The sequence below is a fragment of the Branchiostoma lanceolatum genome, chromosome 6, assembly GCF_035083965.1.
Source record: "Branchiostoma lanceolatum isolate klBraLanc5 chromosome 6, klBraLanc5.hap2, whole genome shotgun sequence".
Lineage (NCBI taxonomy): Eukaryota > Metazoa > Chordata > Leptocardii > Amphioxiformes > Branchiostomatidae > Branchiostoma > Branchiostoma lanceolatum.
The window spans coordinates 12,098,824-12,120,083 of record NC_089727.1 but is presented as its reverse complement, the minus strand read 5'-3'; the positions used below and the strand labels follow the sequence as shown (position 1 = coordinate 12,120,083).

The following is a 21,260-nucleotide window of genomic DNA, read 5'->3' as shown; positions in this document are numbered from 1 at the left end:
AAACATGCCACTGATCATTTCCTCGCGACGTTTTGTGGCTGCTTTGCATCCGTCTTGGCGCAACCAGGTATTCAAAAGCACCTGTAAGAAGAACCGTGGGAATTGTTCGCCTTACATGAGCTGACAGGGATGTTCTTGATCGGTAATTGTGAAAGGCACTTTTCTAGGCTTCACCAGTTTCGTGTACAGAATGGGGCGATCGGAAATGATATATGTCTAGTACGTAATGCCGCTCTGACTTATGATTATATGGATAACATCCGCTCGCACATCAATCAGTTTTCTGGCGCTTCCCCTCCAAAGAAAGTTTGCAACTATACTCAAAGTTGTAAATCATACAAAGAAGCTGCAAAATGGGATGACAAACATTGCCAAACGAAATCTCGGAAAACTTATACTAATGCCATACTATGACTGAGGCTTTTGACAGGATGATCCTGTCAACAGTGGTAAAATTTGCACTGTTGACAGGACCATCCTGTCATCAACATTAATTTCAAAACGAATCAATTTCAGAACGAATCAATTTCTAAACAATTCAATACCAGAACGAATTAATTCGAGAGAAAGTGGAGAAAGGCCGCGTGATAGGAAGGATACTATATATTTTCGACCCCTCCCTTAACTTTTGAATGGAATAGCCGTGCACCATGTGGTTTACGACAGCTTTTGACGATTTGCGGCAAAGATGGCAGCGCCCTTGTCGAAAGGTGGTGTAAAATATTTGTTAAAGTTTATCTCGTATCCGACAGGTATTCCCACGTAATACGTTACCATTATGTAGATTAGCCTGCTCAATGCCGGTCATCATCTTTCCTGTAGTGGATAGGAAAAATGAACTCTTATTCGCCTATTATACTTTGAAAGGCAAAATGTACTCGTGCCCCCCTCCCCCTTCTACTTTTTCTCTTGGACCACGTACCGTTCTATGATCCTAGAAAGTGTCATTTTAGTTGCCTGAGGCTATTGGAAAAAAATGCACTGCTGACAGGATCATGAAATAAATGCACTGCTGCCAGGATCATCCTGTCAGCAGTGGAAATTTTTGCACTGCTGACAGGATCGTCCTGTCAGCATTGCATTTTTTTCTACTACTGACAGGATGATCCTGCCAGTACTACAGTAGCCACTTCCATTTAAGCTTCGTTTAGCCCCAGATTGCCTCTGCATCTCAGTTAAATTGTACTAACAAATATTGCTAAGATCATAGGAATAGGTACTTTTCAACTTTTTATCAAACACAGGTTTTAGAAAATAATTTGTCACCAAATCAGCCTGTCTTAGCAAGCCTGCCATTGCGGTCAGTCTGTAATCATGCCAAATTATGTCGCTGTTGATTTCAGGTCTACAGAGACTAGTGCTGGTCACAAATGTTGCTGGTGCCACAAGGTAAGCTGCTCTCTCATCATGGGTCAACCTTTACCATGGCCCCCTAGCATCCTCTTTTCAAACTACACCTTCCTCTTCAACTACATTGTATACAGGTACAAGCATGTAGAGGAAGCCATGCTGCATTGATGGTGGTTAGCACTTTTCTGTACGATAATGTAGAATATGTATTTAAATTTAACTACATGAATGTCCTCTACCCTTTTGACGTCAAGGTTAAGGGGGACAGCTGCTGTCACCAACAGAATAGCAGCAGCCAGCTGTTTCCCATCTGTGCACCAGCCCCCGGCCTGCTGTCTCCACACCACCACTGTTGTACAAGATGAGCGAGATGCCGATGGAAAAAGGTTCTGGGATTCAAAGAATCGCAAAGTGCTGCCACCTCAGGCCCCAGGGGAACCCAGAAACCCTGCGGTAAGATCGTTAATCTGTTTATTTGTATTCTATTATATACCATTTTAGTCAAAAGTTAAAATCCTCCCACACCATAAGGTGCATAGGGTGGTACCCATCTCCGTTTCATAGCCCTGGGCCACACTGTGGTGCAATCACTACAGCAGGGGGCTAGTGCACTGGCAGTAGAGTGTGTTTAACTTCCATACTGTTTCATAAGTATATACCATTTTTATAAAGTCTTTGGTATGACTCAATGCGCCTCTTGTCCAGAGGTGTCCTACCCGGGAGTTGAACTCGGGCCTTCTGGTTCCAAGTAATCAGAACTAGATGATGTAACAGAAGCGCGGACCACTACACAACCCCATTATATACCATTTAGGTCGCACTAATTTAATTTTTCGGTCCTGGGATTTCATAATATTGAAAAATGAAAGCAGAGTGTCTGTTAGGTTGTTTTAACTACATCTATCTAATGAAGAGGACTCTACTGTATTAAATGAACATTAGATAAGGCCTTGTGTATATACCGTAGCTAACATATGTGTTCCATGTCTTGCAGTCCATCTGGGTGAGCAGAAGGAATTTCAAGTATAGCCACTACAAACTGTGGTACCTTGCCACAATGGTAGGTGTCTCTATTCTGATCTTCACATGTCTGTAAATATAGTGTCAAATCAATAAGTTAAATGGGACAGCCTACATTTTTATAACTTATGGGGCATTCAGAATTTCAACAGTTCTTCTCTACTTTTGCTCAGGTGAGAGGAATGAGTATAGATGAGGCTCTAGTACAGCTCCAGGCCATCTCTAAGAAAGGTGCACGTCTCATAGAGGAGGTTCTGTTGGAAGCACAGGAAGAAGCAATCAAAGAGTGTAACGTTGAATACAAGTCAAACCTGTGGGTCGGTGAGTTGCTTTTATAAGATATATTTTATAAAAAAATTGGTAAGGTTTAGAATTGTATTTAGATCTTGTTTAATTTCTTATCCTGTTGTACCTATAATTTACGTTGCAGAGTTGACACTTTTTGTGGTCTTTGTAGTCAAAGTTGTTCATATTCTAAGTGCAAAGGGGAAAAACTGACAAAAGCAGGGGATCAGTAACAACTAACTAGAACATTACCTTTCAAATTTCTATTAGCTTTGATCTTGTGCTTTCATCCTGTTAAAATATTGAAATAGTTTGATCTGTTTCTCCTTCACAGCGGAGTCTCTGGCGTTGAAGGGTCGCCATACTCAGCAAATTCGGTACCATGGCCGGGGGCACTTCGGCATCATGCACTGTGGATACTGCCACTACCTGGTGCGGCTAGAAGAGGGCCCGCCTCCTCCCAAGAAACGTGATCCTACGGGGTACGACAAGGCAAGCAACTACATGGAGAGTTTAAGGAAACGGACAATCCAAATGGGGTTATGATAACTTAAATGTGTAAATCTTTGGACTCAGATTGCTGAAGAGCTTTAGGACTTGTGGGCTGGGCAAGTACAGCCTCAAATGTTGGTTGTTTCAAATATATTGACAAGCAGGACATATCTAAGTAAACTGGCTCACTGAAACTGTTTTTTGTAGATCACTGACACACAATGAACAGCATAAAAACAATAAGTGTATTCCCAGCTGGTTACTCCTTTGGTTTGATGTAAGCCATATTCATGTCATACAAAAATATCTCAAAATAGCTATTCCATCCATCAATAAAGAACACAACTTAAGCACAGAATGTATGAAGTTTATTTGTTAGAAATTAAAAGTTCAGAAATCTGTCAGATGTGGTGTGATTGCATGGGGAGATCATCTTCAGACATCTGTAGGGAGGAGTCCTCATCTGGAAGTTCCTCCATCTCTCCCTCTCCCTCCTCCTGGTCCCCTCCTGCCTTCCGTTTCCTGCTGCCCTCCTGTTGTGCCACTGACAGGATGTACTGCAGGCTGTACCTGTTACTGTCACACCTGGGAGGAAAAGTACAGTTTAGACATGTATTATATGGATAATACTATAAAGTGCATGCTAGGAACACAACCCAAGACCTGTTAATCAAATGTCAGTTTGGGCCATTTAGAGGATGTACTGAGAAAAAATTATTCTGGTTAGGTCAGAATACATTGCCTGAAATGCACACAGACCCCTGATCAAGCACACACCTATGCATGGACACATGCAGTACAGAAACAGTGATATCTAAATTTCAAGCTGTCAAATATTCACAATTCTCTTTACTTACAATTTGCTAATGTCTTCATATCTCCTTGTAACGCTCTTCTGTAGTGCTCTCAACATGGCCAACACTGACATGGATCTGGGGGAGAATTGAGAAATATTGTTACCTTTAAAGCTTTATGCATGTGCATACACACATGCACAGATACACAAACACAAACTTGCAAATATCAGCAGTGTCTGGCACTAGGTCAGGTAGAACTCCAGGTGTATTGACATTTCTAATTGACAACAGACAAATGTGCACACACAGGTATGAACATAAACACCCACACACCTGTTCTTCAGCCTTTGTCCATGTAACATCAGTAGTGTCTGGCACCAGGTAAGGTAGAACTCCAGGTGCCGTGATGTCTCCAACTGACTGGCAACAAAGAGCAACATCCGGTCTACGTAGGTGTCCGGTAACATCTGGCTCACATGGGAAACTGGAAAATATTAATTATCCGAAATCAATGCCAGCCATATCTTGAGCTCAATAAAGAACCAACTGGGAACATTCCATCTTGTGATGGCCAAAACCTTACGGAATTTTTTTTTTATATCATGCTGTCCCTACCTTCTGTGTGTGGAATGGTCTCTACCACCTCCTGTATCACAGCTCCTTCGTTCAGCCGGAATGACATCATCAGGGCTGTAGCATATTCTGTCCTTCCAAGCATCCTCCTGATGGTTGCTGGAGTGATGTCCATGTCAAGGTCAAATGGATCAAAGGTCAAACTGTTGTCCAGGGAGTAGACCATGAGACCCTCTGTAGTGGTGGTGGCAAATGCACGACCTTGGGGGAGAGATTGGGGAAATACAATGTACTTGTAGAGCAGACCTTATTGAAATACATGTAGATACAGCAGACAGCTAAGCTTTGTTAACCAAAAGAAATGATTTATATTCATGTTTTTTAAAATGATTTTAAAAATAGGAATGTCTGCAGTACCTGTAGGAGAAAACTGCACACATGACACCCTGACCTCGGGCTTCCAGTGTCGAGACGCCATGTCACCTGCAGTAAGACAAGATACAAGGCAGTTGTTACTAACTGGCCTACCCTCTCACTTAAAAAGAAAAACTTTGATATATTTTTCATTTATCCTTCCAAAAACATGCCCTCCTTGGTAGAGGTAAAGAAAATGGTAGTTCCTAACTGACCTTTCTTGACCCCGGGTAAGCTGATGGCTTTGCCCCCCTCCCCCTCCTCCTGTCCTTCATCCACCAGTGCCAGGCTGCCCCACTCTGTCATCTTTCTCCGGTCCAGGTATTCCTGAAGAAAAGGAAAACAGAACAATCGTTAATCTTGCTTAAAATGTTGAATGAAGGAAGAAAGCATTATTCAATCTTCTCCCTGGTGTGTAATTGACAAGAATACCTTGTCTTAGTATACCAACACAGATGAACTATGTATTATCATTGCTTGTCATTGTCAATTGAATAAGGTAAGGGAGACACTGAGTGAGTGTTATACCAAACTGTACATGTATGTTCAAAGGTATCAGGGTAACATGTCAACCCACCTCCATTGCATCAAAGCTAAGGTTACAGGAGATCTCAAACTTCTTGATGAGCAGCTGTTCTGCCACATGGTAGATACAGATGTTCTTACTCCTCCCTCCTGCCAGGATACAGGTGCCATCTGCTGTGTAGCACAGGGAGGAGAAGGACCTGGGAACAACAAATAATACATGTATCAGTATCCTATATCCCACAGTGTCCTACCCATAAGACAACAAGAGAAAAATGCTAAATTCAGTCCGGTCCTTTCTGCCTTGATAAAAACAAAACACTCTAAATTCACCTTTAGTTACTTGTAAACACTTATTTGGTGATTATTTGCTATGTATTTGAACTGATTGAAATTAAACTTAAAAATTCAATCAAAAAATGGTGTAATTGAAAATAATGATGCAAAATATTCCTACTACAAAACAAGCTAATTTTATCTACATAACTTGCATCAAATTTGGAGCTCCTAAAAAATGTCATTCAAAAACTTTAGTTTGTTTGGCCTAAACTGTGACCTTGAAAGTTATTCCTTGACACAAACTCACTTCCCAGCAGAAGACGTCTTGGCAGTGATCTTGTCAGTTTCCTTCCTCCCTGCTCCAAGGTCGTGACGACCTTCGATGCTGCCTGTCTGCGTGGCATTGTGCGGGTCCCAGAACTGAATCTCTCCACTCAACATCGCTATGGCAACCTCTTTTCCATCGGGGCGGAACGTAACAGCCAGGGCTAAAGAAGACACAGACATTTTGATTTTAGAATTCAAGATTCTGTATCTCTAGCGTCTTCCCAAATCTAAAAGTGACCACCGTTTTCATGACATAGGTGTATGACCCACATTAAGTCATCGTCCACTTCTCATTAAACTTGTCAAAAAAAGCTAGGGGGACCTATTTCCATGATACAATGAACCTATATATGCTGCACATAGCATATGGTACATGTCTTGTGACAAACAGTGCAAAATTATGTTAAAGAGCTAGAGCTAAAACTGGACTGACATTAATTCACATCTATAACATACCATCTGACCCCAGCTGTAGAGTCTCCCGACACCCTTTGCGCTCAAAGATGTCCCAGACCCTTATTGTCTTGTCCCAGGATGCACTAGCCAAAATGGCATCTGCTGGGCTGAAAGTTAGGCTGGCAACAGGACCTTCATGACCAGCAAGAACCTGTATAACAATAGAATAGTAAATTCATCCACATTTTCTTTAATCTTAAAGTACATTTGTATGTTGCAGCCCCTTTTTATTGACAGTCAGTTATGAAAACTAAAGAAACTGCTACATTATCGCCAAGGAGACCAGATGATGAATGAATTTTGAATTTAAAAAAACAGTCCCCCACCTCCAGCAATCTTCCTGTCTGCATGGACCACACAAAGATCTCGAACATGTCCTGAGCGCCGCAGCACACCAGGTCCCCGCTGTGGTCCACGGCCAGGCACGAGAACTGTGCCGGGCGCGGAGACGTGAATGTCCGGAAATTACGGTATCTGGAGAACACACAGGGCAAAGGTTAGAAAGCATGCACTTTGCTGAATCTTAGAGATAGTTAACACTTCGTCTCAAGTGATCTCTCAACATTCAAATGATTAAGAAAACTTTCTGTTTTCAGGGAAATGGAGAAAGCAAAGGAGCTGGTAAGCTTCTAATTTGTAGGCCATGCAGGGCGGCAGGTTTCAAAAGAGTTCAATTCTACTGCTTCTCCTCTTAACAAAAGATGGTGTAAAAGAAATTAACAAAAGGGTGGAAGGTGCACTATGTTACCTGTGTAAGTCGAATGCCCTCGCTGTGCCGTCCAGAGAAGCACTGATCACCACATGCCCGTTAGAGGTGAAGATGGTTCCAGCAATGGCCGCCGTGTGCTCCGTGAAGGTCACAAAACAGAAGCCGCTACCCGTGTTCCAAACTTTCACCTATTGGAAGATATGCATCAGTGTTAATAGGAATTACTCAACCAATTAAGACTGAGGACAATTTTGACTCCAAGGCACCTTTGACCCATGACTGATGTCACATGTCTATATTTAAAGTTACCTGACCAAAGCAATGGAGTCAGTTATCATGTAGAAGGCCATGGTTGTTTCTATCAAATCAAAAGTTTGAATTGTAAATGTTATATCTGCACATCCAAATCTACCATTCAGATCCTACATACACATACCATGCAGCATTACTCAAGATCTAGCAAGATCACAATTAAAGTATTCCAAAGTTCAAAGGTTACCTTGCCATCCTCTCCTCCTGTGACAATGTACTGCCCGTCTGGTGAATATGCTAATGAGGACATGTTGTTGAAGTGTCCCTGTTGTTTCAGGACGTACGATTCGCTCTGCCACTCCCAAACAAGCAGCTGGCCCAAACCGGAACAGGCCAGTGCAATCCAGTCTCCAGTAGAGTTGAAGGATACTGATGCTATTCTCTGGTCAGAAATACTGGAGGGACAATACAAAGTGTTATTATAATTCACATAAATCTTGCTGTTCAGTATCTTCATCTATGCAGCATTACCATGTAATACGCTCATTGCTGCAGTGTTCATTTTGCTCTGGTCATGCTACAAACAACACCACATGCTATGTATTAACAAGAAAAAGAAATCTTTCTTTATCTGTATAATTGAGCCAGTATAAGTACCCTTCAACATATCACATCAACATGTGGCAGCTGGGTTTATACCTTAAAGCAACTTGTCATACCTACATATCCATCTCCAAATAGCTTAAAAACATCTAAAAATGAGGCTCCCAGTGTATTTGATACAATGTAAGAGACACCTGTTTACACCTGATTTACAATACCACACCTGAGAGAGTGGATGAGGTTGAAGTCAGGTAGCTCATGCAGGTGGAAGATGCCCGAAGCAAACCCCGTCACCAGGAAGTGGGTCCGTTTGTGGTAGTCACATGACGTCAGCGTGTTGAAGTCACCTTCTTTATTGAAGTAATGCCTGAAAGTTAAAGAAAAGGCAGACATTACTATTCATACAGAAGCTGTTTAACTTTGTCTATTAATATACAACAGAGTTTCAATTGATCAAGTTTATCAATGGTATACTCACTTTGAAACTTTCTTGTACAGAATCTTTTCCTGCTTGTCTTTGTCGTCATCTTCCTCATCACTTTCTGTAAATCCAATTCATACCAAAAATGTTAAATGACAAAATGCATCAATGAAACAGTAAAGGACAAGATATTGTATTGAAGCTGAAAATGTTACATTACAAATTTGCCAAAAAGAACTCCATGAGAAAATGCACCAAAAAGATATGTCAATGATTAAGGGTATCTGACCTTCAGAGTCATCTTCTTCTTTGACCTTATCTTCTACTTCCTTCTCCTTTTTTGGTCGTGCTGACCCGGGAACAAGATCATCCAGGTCAGTGTCACATTCCCAGATCACCAAGGTACCATCCCGACTGATTGTGTACAACTGAACAGGTAGGTCAAGGGTCATATGTATCAAAAAAATGTGAGCCATCAAAACTAGGTTGAGTCAAAAGCTCAAACAATTGCAAGGCATTTATATCTGCACAAGCTGTTTCTATAAATGTCAACTGTATCTTTCTGACTTCTATTGGTCAATTTCAATTCCTGTCTGTATCTGTATCTATGTAGCCAGTATAACAGCCCTTCAGCAAAATACACCACTTGCCATTTCAATTTGAACAGATATTGGGGATTTGGACAATATGATTAGCTTTAGGCCTTGCCTTTCACCATGTAGCTTATATTAATTAAAGGCAATGTGTCAATAGAAAGACCATTCATCCATCTACATTGTATTTCATGATACATGTACATGTATTGTCATCAGTTTTATAGTTTTACAGTATGGACTTTTTGCTCAAAAGTTCCTATTGTCTTTACAGACTTTGTTAGATTATCCAAACAAGTTACAAATATCAATAAATCAATGTATCATTGATTAACGGTGCACGCACCAGTTCTTCCGCGACAGTGGTCCATGGTAGTCCGCGACAAAAAAGGGACGAAAGGGTTTCGAGGGTCTGGGTTTGAGTTCACATTTCTCAAAATGTGCTTCGAACTGACATTAGATACTAACATGGCCGAAAAGCGTATGAATTGGTGTGTTTTGGGTGGAAATTGCGTTTCGATCCGAGCCTTACTTCCGGATATCCATACGCGTTGAAGGTAAACTGCCCAGTCGACCCCGATTGACCTTTGTTGCGTTCTTTCGGCCGTGTTGCATTACCTCGCGCGTCGGGTTATTGTGAAAATCACAGAGGTAGGATTTTCTTTATAATGGGCTTGATTATACCTTGGAGTTTTCTCTTTCTGACACTAACAGTCATTTTCGTGTCAAAAAAATTTGTGATGTATTTAGTTCCACGGGAAAATGCCAAATTTTGCGCCTCATTTTTGACGGAAAAATACTTTTTCCCTCTTATATTTACTAACATTACAAAGGTTGAAGAAACCGAAACTCGGGTTTTCTTGTAGCTAGAGGGATAGCCTTCATTCCCATTCACAGTTGTTTTGGCTCAGAAGTATTTCCTGGAAGGGACGGTCGCTAGACTTAGGGGTGTGCAAACTCGAATTGAGACCCAAAATAAACTAGGGGGTGCCCCCTTAAGGATACATCCAAAGACTTGTGCTCAAAGAAGCAGCCCACAATGGCATCCTTGTGTCCCCCGAAGCTGTAGACTGCCAGGTTCTGTAGGGCTGTCGCAGCGTGCACACGTGTGTTCATGTCCCGACTGCCTACTGCAAAGGCTCTGTTGACAAGTTAGAAAAACAACATGTACATGTAACAAGTCTCTTTAAAACTATTCTACGGCCACTAACAGACATTATGCAAAACATGACAGTTATTATGTTTAGCCATACCTAGTATGGCTAAACATATTGTTTTTACTCATGTTTCTTCTTCTCCTCCTCCTCCTCCTCCTGTCAAATCTTCAAATCGATTCATCTCTGTCATTTTTTGACCAAATGACCTGAAATTTAGTACAGAGGTAATGTAGGCAAAAACCAATGTGCTTTTTTTTCCTTTTTTTTGATATTGACCTTGAAAGTGATTTTATTGAGGTTTTTAGGCTATTTTTAGCATATCTTGGCCTCCTGCGCCCTGGTATTTCAACCGAATGACCTGAAATTTGCTGTATATGTGGCTTGAACAAATATTTAAAGGACTACATTCCCATTTTTGGCATACATATCTTCAAAACGATTTATTTTGGGCTTTCTTGACAATATTTGCCACTTCTGTCACTTTCAATACTACATATGACCTAAAGGTCAGTGACCCCAAGTGCCTTGCACCTGGCCTTGCATGCCTGTGAGCCTTGCGACCACCTGATTGGTCAATTGAGTTAATCTAATTATCTTGCATTTCTGGCGCAGGTGTAGGCTAGTATTCATGCCAAATATGGTATGGGAATCCCTAGGACATGTGATTACATGGCTTTGTTCACTCTTTTTAAAAAAAAGATACACATCTCCAGTTCCTACATGTATTAGACCAAAATAATGTGAAATTTGGTATGTACACAGGCCCTCATTCAAATGTTTGCCATACAGCCTTTCAAAACAATTTTTTAAACAAAGAATTTTTTGGTTTCGTTATTTTCAACCCGAAGTGTATATACTATTGAATCATGCATTCAAACAAAGGGGTGTCACATTTTTATATTTCACCCATACTATTGCTGAAATATGTTGTTTTTGGTCATTTCCTTCTTCTCCTGTCAAATCTTCATATATATCATTATGTATACTATGGAAAACTTCATTCTTATTCTTCCCTGGGGTTGACCTTTTTTCATTCAATTTTGAACTGGGTTGATTATGCGCAAGAGTGTAATTTTCAGCGGATATTTTTCCACTGGTGTAGTTTACATGGAGATGGCACGGAATATCCCATTCTTGCAAGGGGAGCATTCTGTAATTATTTCTTTCAATTTTGAGCTGGAATGATTATGAAAAAGTCCATTTGTTAGCAGAAGTGTATTTGTTAATTAATAAGTGGATATGGTTTTGGACTGGTCCATATTGTGTTGATGTGCTACTGGAAGACTCCATTCCTGTATGGAGAGACTGATAATTGTTTTTAAACTTAATTTTGATCCATTTTTTTTAGTGGAAGTATTTTAGAATGGTCCATTGTTATTTTGAGAGAGTCCATTTTTGCATGGCGAGGAGTATGGCTAAACATGCTGTATTTGCTCGCAAATGTTGCCTTTCTAGTTTTCATAATCATTTTTATAGCATAGAGAGTGCCCTGTTGTAACTTGATCTTTCAGTTTCTTTTTATGCTGCATCAATCTACCAAATGGTTTTGGACTGGTCCATATTGTGTTGATGTGCTACTGGAAGACTCCATTCCTGTATGGAGAGACTGATAATTGTTTTTAAACTCAATTTTGATCCATTTTTTTTAGTGGAAGTATTTTAGAATGGTCCATTGTTATTTTGAGAGAGTCCATTTTTGCATGGCGAGGAGTATGGCTAAACATGCTGTATTTGCTCGCAAATGTTGCCTTTCTAGTTTTCATAATCATTTTTATAGCATAGAGAGCGCCCTGTTGTAACTTGATCTTTCAGTTTCTTTTTATGCTGCATCAATCTACCAAATGTGCCTAAATCAAAGTTTTAAAAAAAGCATTGTATTAGAATCTAATTTTTACCTGGAGTCATCTGTCCAGTCGATACAGGTGGCATCATCATAAGGTCCGTGGTAACTCCGGTATAGGCGGAAGGGGTTAAAGTCGTGCGTCTTCCCAGGAGCGTGGTACACCAGCGTGTGGTTCTCACGGGTCACAGCAAACTTTCTGTTAACAAAAAACGGCATCATCATTTTTAAGTGACTGATATTGATAAAATACTAAGAATAAGTGGTATTGGGCATAGGGGTTGACTTTCAAATGGTAAGATATTGATCTTGTTAACTTTTTCTTGCAACAGGATGGAACACTTGTAAGCTATATATGTACCATCTATGGTTGAGGACACAGACTTGCACAGCTGTTAGTAATATTAAGCTGCCAGGTTTTTTAGGCAAGTAAAAATCAAAAATGTTTGACCCTGACCTCCCTCACGAAACCCGCGAAACAGCCAGCGTCCATAACGCCCTAACATCCGGGCCTCGAGCGCTACACGCACGCAAAGCTTTCTGTTTTCTTGTGGGGAATACCCTATCCCGGTTATAACCAGGCGCAGCACATAAGACATGTTTCTGTATCCCTGTTTAAACTGGGACTGGCAGCTTAAGGGTTAAGACATATTTTCTACTTTTACATGTCTCCTTTGTTATTGCACTTAATGTCATTATTTGCTTTGCAATGGTTTATAGGTATTACAAAATAAAGAAATATACCCACTTTCCATCAGGGCTGAACTTGACGGTGTGTACAGGCTTGTGGAAATGGTAGTGATGCAGGACAGACTTACTGACAAGGCTCACCAGTAGTGCTGCCCCAACTGCAAGCCAAAAAAAGATACATAAAATGTTGTAAGGTACCTATCAATTTACCATAAACGTTTCAAAGCATTATTTGATGCTTAAGATTTTGTTTGGTCTTTCATGTCACACCTCTGTCAAAAGGTTAGAGACCTAATGCCTCTATGAAATATTAGAGTTTCTCATATGTCTATAGTTAATCAGTTATGCAAATAAGGTTTTGATTACCATTACATGTGTCCATTGATGACTAGCATGTGAATTAGTAATCTCTTCCATTGATTTGTGACACATTCAAACTCCATGTAGCCAAACCGTATCCATATCACTCACCTTCATCTACCAGAATAGCAGTATTTCCATCAGGAGACTGTGCAACACATACGATGTTCATCTGGGCCTCCACTGGCAGTGTCTCGGACTTGTTACTGCCAGGAAACAATTAACATCTTAATTCTGTAACAGGGCTTATTGATGTTTTAATTTTTGATAGAGTTTCTTTATGAGACTATAATAAGTTAAGGCGTTGATGTTAAACTATATAGTTATGGTATCGGTAGGACCATACAACTGCGTCTGACTTTTAAGGATTATCATACTTTAGCCTGGGTGCCATAGTAGTTAGCTTAGCGGGGATCCCATACTCACCCCTTACCAACTTCAAACTTACGATTGTAAGGGAGGAGCACAGAGGCTTTGACGTCATGATAATCATTGTCATCAAACACTATAATTAAATGAAAAGCCTGAATAGGAGCCCCCGTAAACTAACTAGGATGGGACCCAGGCTAATCATAATTATGATACTACCATAATTCATGTATCTCCTGGCTTACTTTTTGAGGTCGAAGATGCTGACCCTGTTCCCCACAGGACTGATGATAGAGTTGCCATCAGGAGTGAAGCTGACATTTCCTCTCCTGTACACTGAACCCAGCAGGTTGGAGAACTAACAGAACAAGAGGAAGGAACATGTTATTATCATCTTCACGCCTTATAATCTATTATTTCAACAGAAGAAAGCTAGTTGAAGTTGTTATTTCAATAATATTATAATTTGATGATAATAATGTTTAGTTAACATACTTGAAGTTGTACATAACGTTGCAATCTATGGCTTAAAATCGAGATGACTCTCCCAGTGTTTTTTCAAACCTAAAGTGACCAGTGCTAGAACAATAGACAACTTGATTACAAGACCTGTACATTGCTTTTGCAACAATTTCAGCAGGTCCCAACAGATAAATACAACTAGAAATCGTCAAACTCACCTTGTAAGAAAACTTCATGATTAGATTTAACTTGTACTTATAGAGCACAGTTGGCAGAAATCTAGGAAAACAATGTTTTCAGCTTATCATACTTTTGACGACAGAAAAATACTGAATTGATCGCGTTGATCAATGTCTGCAGATCTGGATCATTTCTCACATGTGCTAGATACAACCTTTCACCTTTGACACATCGAGTGACCCAACCCTGCCGATCTTTAAACTTAGATTTACGAAGTCTTTATCACAAAATATAACAATTGTGCTGAAATCATTTCCAAAATTGGCTTTTTGAATGGTAAATAGTATGTTTTATAAGGAAATTTGTTGTTTTTCGTTCAGTAAATGACGTCAGTACCTTACGCCAGTATCACATGACCGCCATCTTACCTCCATCTTGTCTGCCAGCGCCCGAAAGAAGAGGCTAGTGTCCGAGTTTCCACCGATTTTCTCAGCCAAAAACACCGAACAAAATCATCACAATGTCGTCTGACGGCCCACCAGAGTACGTGCACTTCTTTGGCGTGATGGGAGCCACCTCAGCCATCGTTTTCAGCGGTAAGGATGATTTTTTTCCTGAGAAAATTTGTGACGATTAACGCATGAACAAAATCGCATGGACATGATGACGAGCCGGGTTGGGCTCAGCCTGGCAAACCATAAAAAAAGAAACAGTTGATGTCTTTAAGTCATTTTAGGACCATAATTCTATGCCCTTTAGGACTGAATTTAGATTGCAGGGAACAATGAAATTTGTAGTATGTTTATGAAGCTTTTTGGTGCGCTGAAGAAGCGAGTTTATAAAAATTTAAGGTGCCCCAAATTGATGACGGATATGGGCGGGTGCCAGAGGCCAGGTAAGAGCGTCCATGCCTTTGCGCCTATGTATGATGACATGTTTCCTTTATTCGATCATCTATAACAGTATAGTTCCTGCTTCTTGCCCACGTATTACATTTTTTTAGATCCATTCTTTGAATGGGATAAATTATGCAACACCCGAGTCGTGCGGTGGGTATCAAGGAGGGTCTGCATGGGGGGGTCCTGGCAACGCTTAACGGTAAATTCAGGCCAGCCGATAACGCTTAACGGTAAATTCAGGCCGGCCGATAACGCTTAACGGTAAATTCAGCATTTTTAGAACATGAGATACCCCTGAAGACGACGGTTTTTTGCCACTAGTCTTATCTTGTGGCAAGAGACCTATTACGCTATGCCATTCTCGCATGCCTGCTCCGAACCCTTTAAATTCGGCGGCGACAGGAAATTTCATGATCACGATGACAAGCGCCGAAGGCGCGACGAAAATTTTGAAATCTTGACCCTCTGAAACGCTATTTCCTGCATTCTGAGGGGGGGGGGGGTTGCTGAAGAGTAAGCTAACTTTTATGACATCTCTATTTGAAAAAAAAAATACAGAAGAGTTTCAGGTTGATTTTTGAGGGGCGTCACGCCCTCCAGACCTCGCCGGAGCTGGGACATGCTGCCGGGGAAAATTCTTGACACCCTGAAACGCAATTTCTTGCATGTCGATGGGCAAATATTACTGGTAATGTAAGTTAAGTTTAATGATATCTCTGTTTGTGAAAAATACAGAAAAGTTTCAGCTTGAGTTTTGGGGGTCGACGCCCCCCTGACAATATTTTTCGACGGAGGCCCGGCATGAACCCGGGGAAAATTTTAAAATATTGAACCGCGAAACGCTTAATTTCCTGAATTTTGAGGCGAAAACTTTGCTAGTAGATTGATACATAAAAGTGTTTCAGCTTAAAATGTTGTGGGGGGCGCCCTACCGACATATTTTCGCCGGAGCCGTGTGCTCCCTGGAGAAAATTTTGAAATCTTGACCCACTGAAATGCTTTTTCCTGCGTAACGAGGAATTACTCAATAACGCTTAACGTTGAATTCAGGATGACAAATAACGCTTAACGAGGAATTAAAACGACCAGTAACGCTTCACGATTAATATACCGATAACGCTTAACGGTAAATTCAGGGCGGCCGGTAACGATTAACGGTGAATTAAAATCCCTCGTAACGCTTCACGAAAAAGGGCATGCAGACCCTCATCAAGGGATATCCCATCTGTTCAGGTGCCCTTGCGAAATTATGTATCACTTCAATAGAGAGGTCAGAGGAACTGTCAAAGAGCACGATTCTCCTGATTTTTTCGTTGGACTATGTAGAAAACGCCATTTTCAAAATTTATTCAAGAAACTTTATACTTATAGATAAAATCAAAGGAATCATTTATTTCTGGAACTTAATTTTACATCTTATTTATTTATGAGTGGTTATGTTGCACACTTGTTACACTTACAGGATATGAAAAGACTAAAATTGCAGATATGAGCATATAGAATAATGCATATTGCAAATTTTAAGACAAGATGTCCAAATTAGGTAGACACATTGGTATATTGGATTACAAAATAATCACATGCTTCATGACACTCTGCCATAAAGGGTATTGTTATCTACTGGTCATGTGCCACTTTGTCAATAAGTAACCTAGAAGTAAACAATGACAAGGCAAGCAAGAAAACATTTCATAAACATGATATGGAGTAAAAGTCACTGGATGATGAAATGTTGGCTTTTCATTGTTCAGCAAGGCAAAGAAAAGGAAAATCAACTTGAGCTTGAAGGTAAATGTAATTGAAATTTTAAGATGTCATTTACTTGTTAACTTTTTAGATACAGGGTAGATTCAGGATTTTTTCATCAAGCTGTGGTAAGAAGGAAAGGCGTAGCATGCCTATACTAGAATGAATTCTTTAGGATGAAACTAGTTGTCATGAAAAGTGGAAAGGGCATCTGTATTTGATAGATTACAGTACAAATATGCAGGGAATAAGTACAGTATGACAGGTCATTTGATGTCATAACTAGACACTGTTTCAAATGATAAGCAATGGTTGGAGTAGACACAAGATAAACAACTCTGGCTTTCAGACCATGTGATGCCAGCTACTAAGTAATTAATACAGATTATACAAATGTAAAAACTCATCCGTTTTTCCATGTTGACCTATAGCATTCGGTGCTGCTTACGGCACGGCCAAGAGCGGAATGGGCATCGCAGCGATGAGTGTGATGCGGCCGGAGCTCATCATGAAGTCCATCCTTCCCGTGGTCATGGCGGGTATCATCGCCATCTATGGTCTGGTGGTCGCTGTACTGATCGGCAGCAACATGGACAACACGGACGCCTACACAACATACAGGTGAAGATCAGATCATGTAGTACGATGTACTGAACAACTCTGGTCAATTTGGATTTGGACAACCTAATAAACTTATGTCAGTTTGGTAGTTGCTGTTCTGATTACCAGCAAAATGGGCAACACGGATACTTACACAACTCAGAGATGAAGATGGACAAATTGAATTTTGGGCGAGTGGGATTTGAAAAATGGAATGAACTTAAAATTCAAGCCAATTTAATGGCAGTTTGACTGGCAGCATCATGGACAACATTAATGCTTAAACAACATGTGACGATCACTTCCAATGTCAAAATACTCTAGGTAAACTTTTGCCCTTAAGAGTTGCTGAGAGATGTACAAAGAATGTTAATCAAAGAGCATGTGTCAGAGGAAACACTATTTATCCTACAGTGCATATTGAATCTATGACAAATTGTATTGACGTCATGGTTTGGTGCTAATGCCTTAATCAATAGCTAGTGTACAGAGGCTCATAATGGATTAGACAGATCCTTGACTGGTAGCTCTTTTTTAATTCGTTCATTCTCCATTGCAATTTTTTTTACTTGAATTAGTAAGGGAAATAACATTATTTTGCAAGAGTACAAGTTTTCCAATATTTGTTAGAAGAGCACAGAGGTTATGACATTTTTCCAGATAAGTTAGTATACCATCAGTAATAGTGGGGGTTAGATATTGGTGTTATATACATAGGAGTGTAGTTTACATTGCTGTCTTGCAATTTCTATGTTTACTACAGGAGTCTGTCTCCTTTGAAATGGAATATGCTTTGCTCAATGATCACAATTTGCTTCAAGGTTACATGAAAGGCATGCTCTGATGAACAGTGGTGATTAGCATTACACATTTCACTCAGGACATTTCCCTTTGGGAATGACGCCCACATTCTTTCATCAATTCATAAAGGGTCCTGCTTCATTACTGGTGCAGAATATCTGATGTGGCACGCTGGGTTGCTCACCAGAAGAATTAAGTTATCATACTGTGGAAGCAGCATCAGTAATACAGCGTGGTCACATGTATATATAATGGAGTTAAAATGGACATTGGCTGCTTCTAAATTCATTCATTGTAAATGGTTGTTTAACCAAAGAATCTAGTATACAAAATCTTCAATTGTTAATTATGCAGTGCTGCATAGTCTGCGATTTTATTGCTAATTACATTGTAATATGTTGTGCTTTTTTGTAGTCCATTACTCTGGTCATGTGTACATGTATTTCACTATTTCTGACTGAAAAAGTCTGTATTCTACATGTTGATTACATGTGCTGTAATGTACTGTAGTGTATTTTCCGTATTGCTGACATAATTGTACGTTGTTCCCCACCTTATAGGAGCTTCCTACACCTGGGAGCGGGCTTGAGCGTGGGCTTGAGCGGACTTGCTGCTGGCTTTGCCGTGGGGATCGTGGGTGATGCAGGCGTGCGAGGAACTGCCCAGCAGCCTCGGCTATTTGTCGGTAAGTTTAGGGTAACACATAAAAGCAATATTTTGCAAGACACGTCAAGGTAGATGTGCTCATGTGAAAGTTTGAGTGATTGTAGCCTTTATGCAAAACATTTTCAGCTGGAATGTAGGAAACATTATAAATTGGACACTAGCAAAATAGCTTGGCTTCTTTCTTCCCTCATGTGTCAGACAATCTGTACCATGAAGGAGGTACACCTCAATGATAGTAGCAATGGTTACAAACATTTCCTATTTCTTGCTGTAGGTTTAAGAAATGCTGTAAGCGTTTTGTTTTAACCCAAGTTCAAACATTGTGTTTTCGCAGGTATGGTCCTGATTCTGATTTTTGCAGAGGTGCTGGGTCTGTATGGGCTGATCGTGGCTCTCATTCTCTCCACCAAGAAGTCGTAAGCGCTTCCCTGGCATTCCTCAGGAACTCTGCCAACCTCTACTTAACTCAGACCTGGACTAGGCAGGGCAATGGGTGGGCCAACTGACAGCTTGGGTTCAAGCCATCAAACAAACAAACAAACAAATAAAACGAACAAAATTGGGGTCCATAAAAACTTCCTTGTCTCATTGAGAAAATCATTCAACTGCTATTTTCGGAATCAATCAGGTGAAAATATAAAAACCATTATAATATTGATCGAGTTGCCACCTTGGCTTGGACATTTTTTGCATTTACAACTCTTCATATCATAGGTATACCAGGGGGAACAGTGAAAGCAGGACTGAAGAGACACCCTATAGTAATAGTAGATCTGTGCACTAAGGTAAGGTCTGTCCATGACAGTCCTTTCTTATTATCCACCATCCTCAATGCTTCTGCAAGTTTTAAGAACATTCCACTTGACCCTTGTATCTAAAGCTGCTAGTCCGCTGTGGAGGAAATGAATGATAATCCAAACATGTGCTGGTAAACTTCATTCTGAAGCAGGATTTTTAACTGGTGGTAAGAACTATCAAAATCCTTCTGCAGAGCAAAAATGCAAAGGTCCCTTTAAAACCATTAACTAGGGAGAGTAAGGTGACATTGTCGTAGGAAGCATTCCAAACTGCTTGAATATAACAGTCTTCCTCAATTAATACAACTTGAAGTCATGATGCACAAAGAAAGAAAGAGTTGAAAGATGAAGGCCACTTGAAGTTGAAGGATAGAAGTCTATGAAAAATGAAAAGTCAGGCCCAGTTGGCCACCCATTGTCTCCAGATGTTGGCCTCCTCTATATCCTGGTGATCCCAGATCTCTTACGTAAGCCTCATGTCATGGGCGACAGTAGATAGAGTGAAGCATTGTAAACAGTGGTATGAATTTTTCGTTTTGTACTGAAGGTAAATCTGTAAAACAGTTATTAGTGAAGTCGAAGCTGCACAAAACTGGAAGTGGGTGAATTATTTTAAGTATCTGTGAAAAATTGTGTACAAGAGCCAGAGAGGAGTAGTTATCATAAGGAAAATGTTTTTGTCTCAATGAAAAGGGTAATTTCGAGTCTCCAAAAGGAAACAAATTAGATGAGACACTTTGATCGATGTCACAGATGTATTTATCATGGATATAGTATATAATGTTTGGTGGGGTAGATTGGTAGTTACTTGGGAAGTTCAGTGTTTGCAAATAACATTGGCTCGACTTGCACTGGGAGAATAATTTGCAGGTCCTACCTCTGTTTTAAAGCAAACGCAAACTTATTGGGTACAATATATTGTTTCTCTTAAATCTGTGAGGTAATGCCAAGGTAGTAAGTGGGATTTAGACTTGATGTCAGGAAAATATTGTGAAGAAATAGTGTAGGTAAAAAAAAGGTAGTAGGAACAGATAAAGAGAACTCTGTAAATGTGTAACATCAGAGCATGCCGTGGCAGTGTTCGTAGTGGTCTGCACGTGTCCATGTGAACTGCAATGATAGCTGTAGCCTGTAGCATAATCTAAGAACAAATTTCAAGGGATGACGTCACAGAATAGAAGATTTATGATAAACTTAGGATGTATATATGCTACAGATGATATACGCTCACCACAGTGTGACATGGGAGGGAACTACTTTGCCAATCGCTCTGTGTAAACTGTATATTTGCTGTTCATAGCAAGATACAAATAACCATGCCAGTACCAGCTTGGCCAGCAGTCTCTCTTATAATGTGATTATACAGTCACATGCTGCTCCATACAAAAATATGCTTCATAGCAGCTTTTGCTGTTAGATATTTGGGACAAATTTGACAAACTCTTACATCTAGTTGGGTGAACCACAAGGCTAAGGAGTTATGGTAGCAGTAAACATCTCTCAAACGGCTCTGTAAAAATCTGTCATGTCTCCTGTCAGGCCTCCTGTACCAAGCAGCCAATAAATGTGTTATGTGTAAAAATGCTGTGTCTGTGTT

The 21,260-nt window shown here is 40.3% G+C and overlaps 3 protein-coding genes across 3 annotated transcripts; 2 read left to right on the top strand and 1 right to left on the bottom strand.

Moving 5' to 3' along the window:
- Positions 1-620: 620 nt before the first annotated feature.
- LOC136436643 (large ribosomal subunit protein uL22m-like) lies at positions 621-3,548 on the top strand. Its single transcript, XM_066430803.1, has 6 exons — positions 621-710; positions 1,344-1,389; positions 1,605-1,803; positions 2,345-2,410; positions 2,544-2,691; positions 2,990-3,548. Exons 1-6 carry the CDS (start codon positions 689-691, stop codon positions 3,199-3,201), a joined length of 693 nt encoding a protein of 230 aa, XP_066286900.1. The 5' UTR covers positions 621-688; the 3' UTR covers positions 3,202-3,548.
- Positions 3,499-14,373, bottom strand: LOC136436639 (periodic tryptophan protein 2 homolog). The gene is made up of 21 exons (XM_066430798.1): positions 14,193-14,373; positions 13,758-13,870; positions 13,255-13,349; positions 12,842-12,941; positions 12,149-12,292; positions 10,102-10,237; positions 8,793-8,931; positions 8,561-8,624; positions 8,306-8,449; positions 7,727-7,934; positions 7,267-7,415; positions 6,845-6,992; positions 6,519-6,669; positions 6,043-6,223; positions 5,509-5,656; positions 5,147-5,258; positions 4,935-5,000; positions 4,560-4,778; positions 4,278-4,428; positions 4,005-4,079; positions 3,499-3,732 (listed from the first exon to the last, which is right to left on the bottom strand). Exons 1-21 carry the CDS (start codon positions 14,208-14,210, stop codon positions 3,549-3,551), a joined length of 2,745 nt encoding a protein of 914 aa, XP_066286895.1. The 5' UTR covers positions 14,211-14,373; the 3' UTR covers positions 3,499-3,548.
- Positions 14,374-14,553: 180 nt separating this feature from the next.
- LOC136436645 (V-type proton ATPase 16 kDa proteolipid subunit c-like) lies at positions 14,554-21,245 on the top strand. Its single transcript, XM_066430804.1, has 4 exons — positions 14,554-14,750; positions 17,231-17,420; positions 18,761-18,885; positions 19,201-21,245. The coding sequence occupies exons 1-4, from the start codon at positions 14,675-14,677 to the stop codon at positions 19,284-19,286; spliced, it is 477 nt and encodes a 158-aa protein (XP_066286901.1). The 5' UTR covers positions 14,554-14,674; the 3' UTR covers positions 19,287-21,245.
- Positions 21,246-21,260: the final 15 nt, after the last annotated feature.

What these genes read in the sequence shown, in the direction of transcription:
- LOC136436643 (XM_066430803.1), top strand. Translation starts at nt 689, where the DNA reads ATGGCAGCGCCCTTGTCGAAAG. An exon ending in TGTGGTACCTTGCCACAATG is followed by an intron (nt 2,411 to 2,543) that starts GTAGGTGTCTCT and finishes ACTTTTGCTCAG; the next exon opens with GTGAGAGGAATGAGTATAGA. An exon ending in CAAGTCAAACCTGTGGGTCG is followed by an intron (nt 2,692 to 2,989) that starts GTGAGTTGCTTT and finishes TCTCCTTCACAG; the next exon opens with CGGAGTCTCTGGCGTTGAAG.
- LOC136436639 (XM_066430798.1), bottom strand. An exon ending in AAGTTCAGCCCTGATGGAAA is followed by an intron (nt 12,293 to 12,841) that starts GTGGGTATATTT and finishes TTTTGTTAACAG; the next exon opens with AAAGTTTGCTGTGACCCGTG. An exon ending in TTGAGCACAAGTCTTTGGAT is followed by an intron (nt 8,932 to 10,101) that starts GTATCCTTAAGG and finishes CTACCTGTTCAG; the next exon opens with TTGTACACAATCAGTCGGGA.
- LOC136436645 (XM_066430804.1), top strand. Translation starts at nt 14,675, where the DNA reads ATGTCGTCTGACGGCCCACCAGAGTACGTGCACTTCTTTGGCGTGATG. An exon ending in GACGCCTACACAACATACAG is followed by an intron (nt 17,421 to 18,760) that starts GTGAAGATCAGA and finishes CCCACCTTATAG; the next exon opens with GAGCTTCCTACACCTGGGAG. An exon ending in GCAGCCTCGGCTATTTGTCG is followed by an intron (nt 18,886 to 19,200) that starts GTAAGTTTAGGG and finishes GTGTTTTCGCAG; the next exon opens with GTATGGTCCTGATTCTGATT.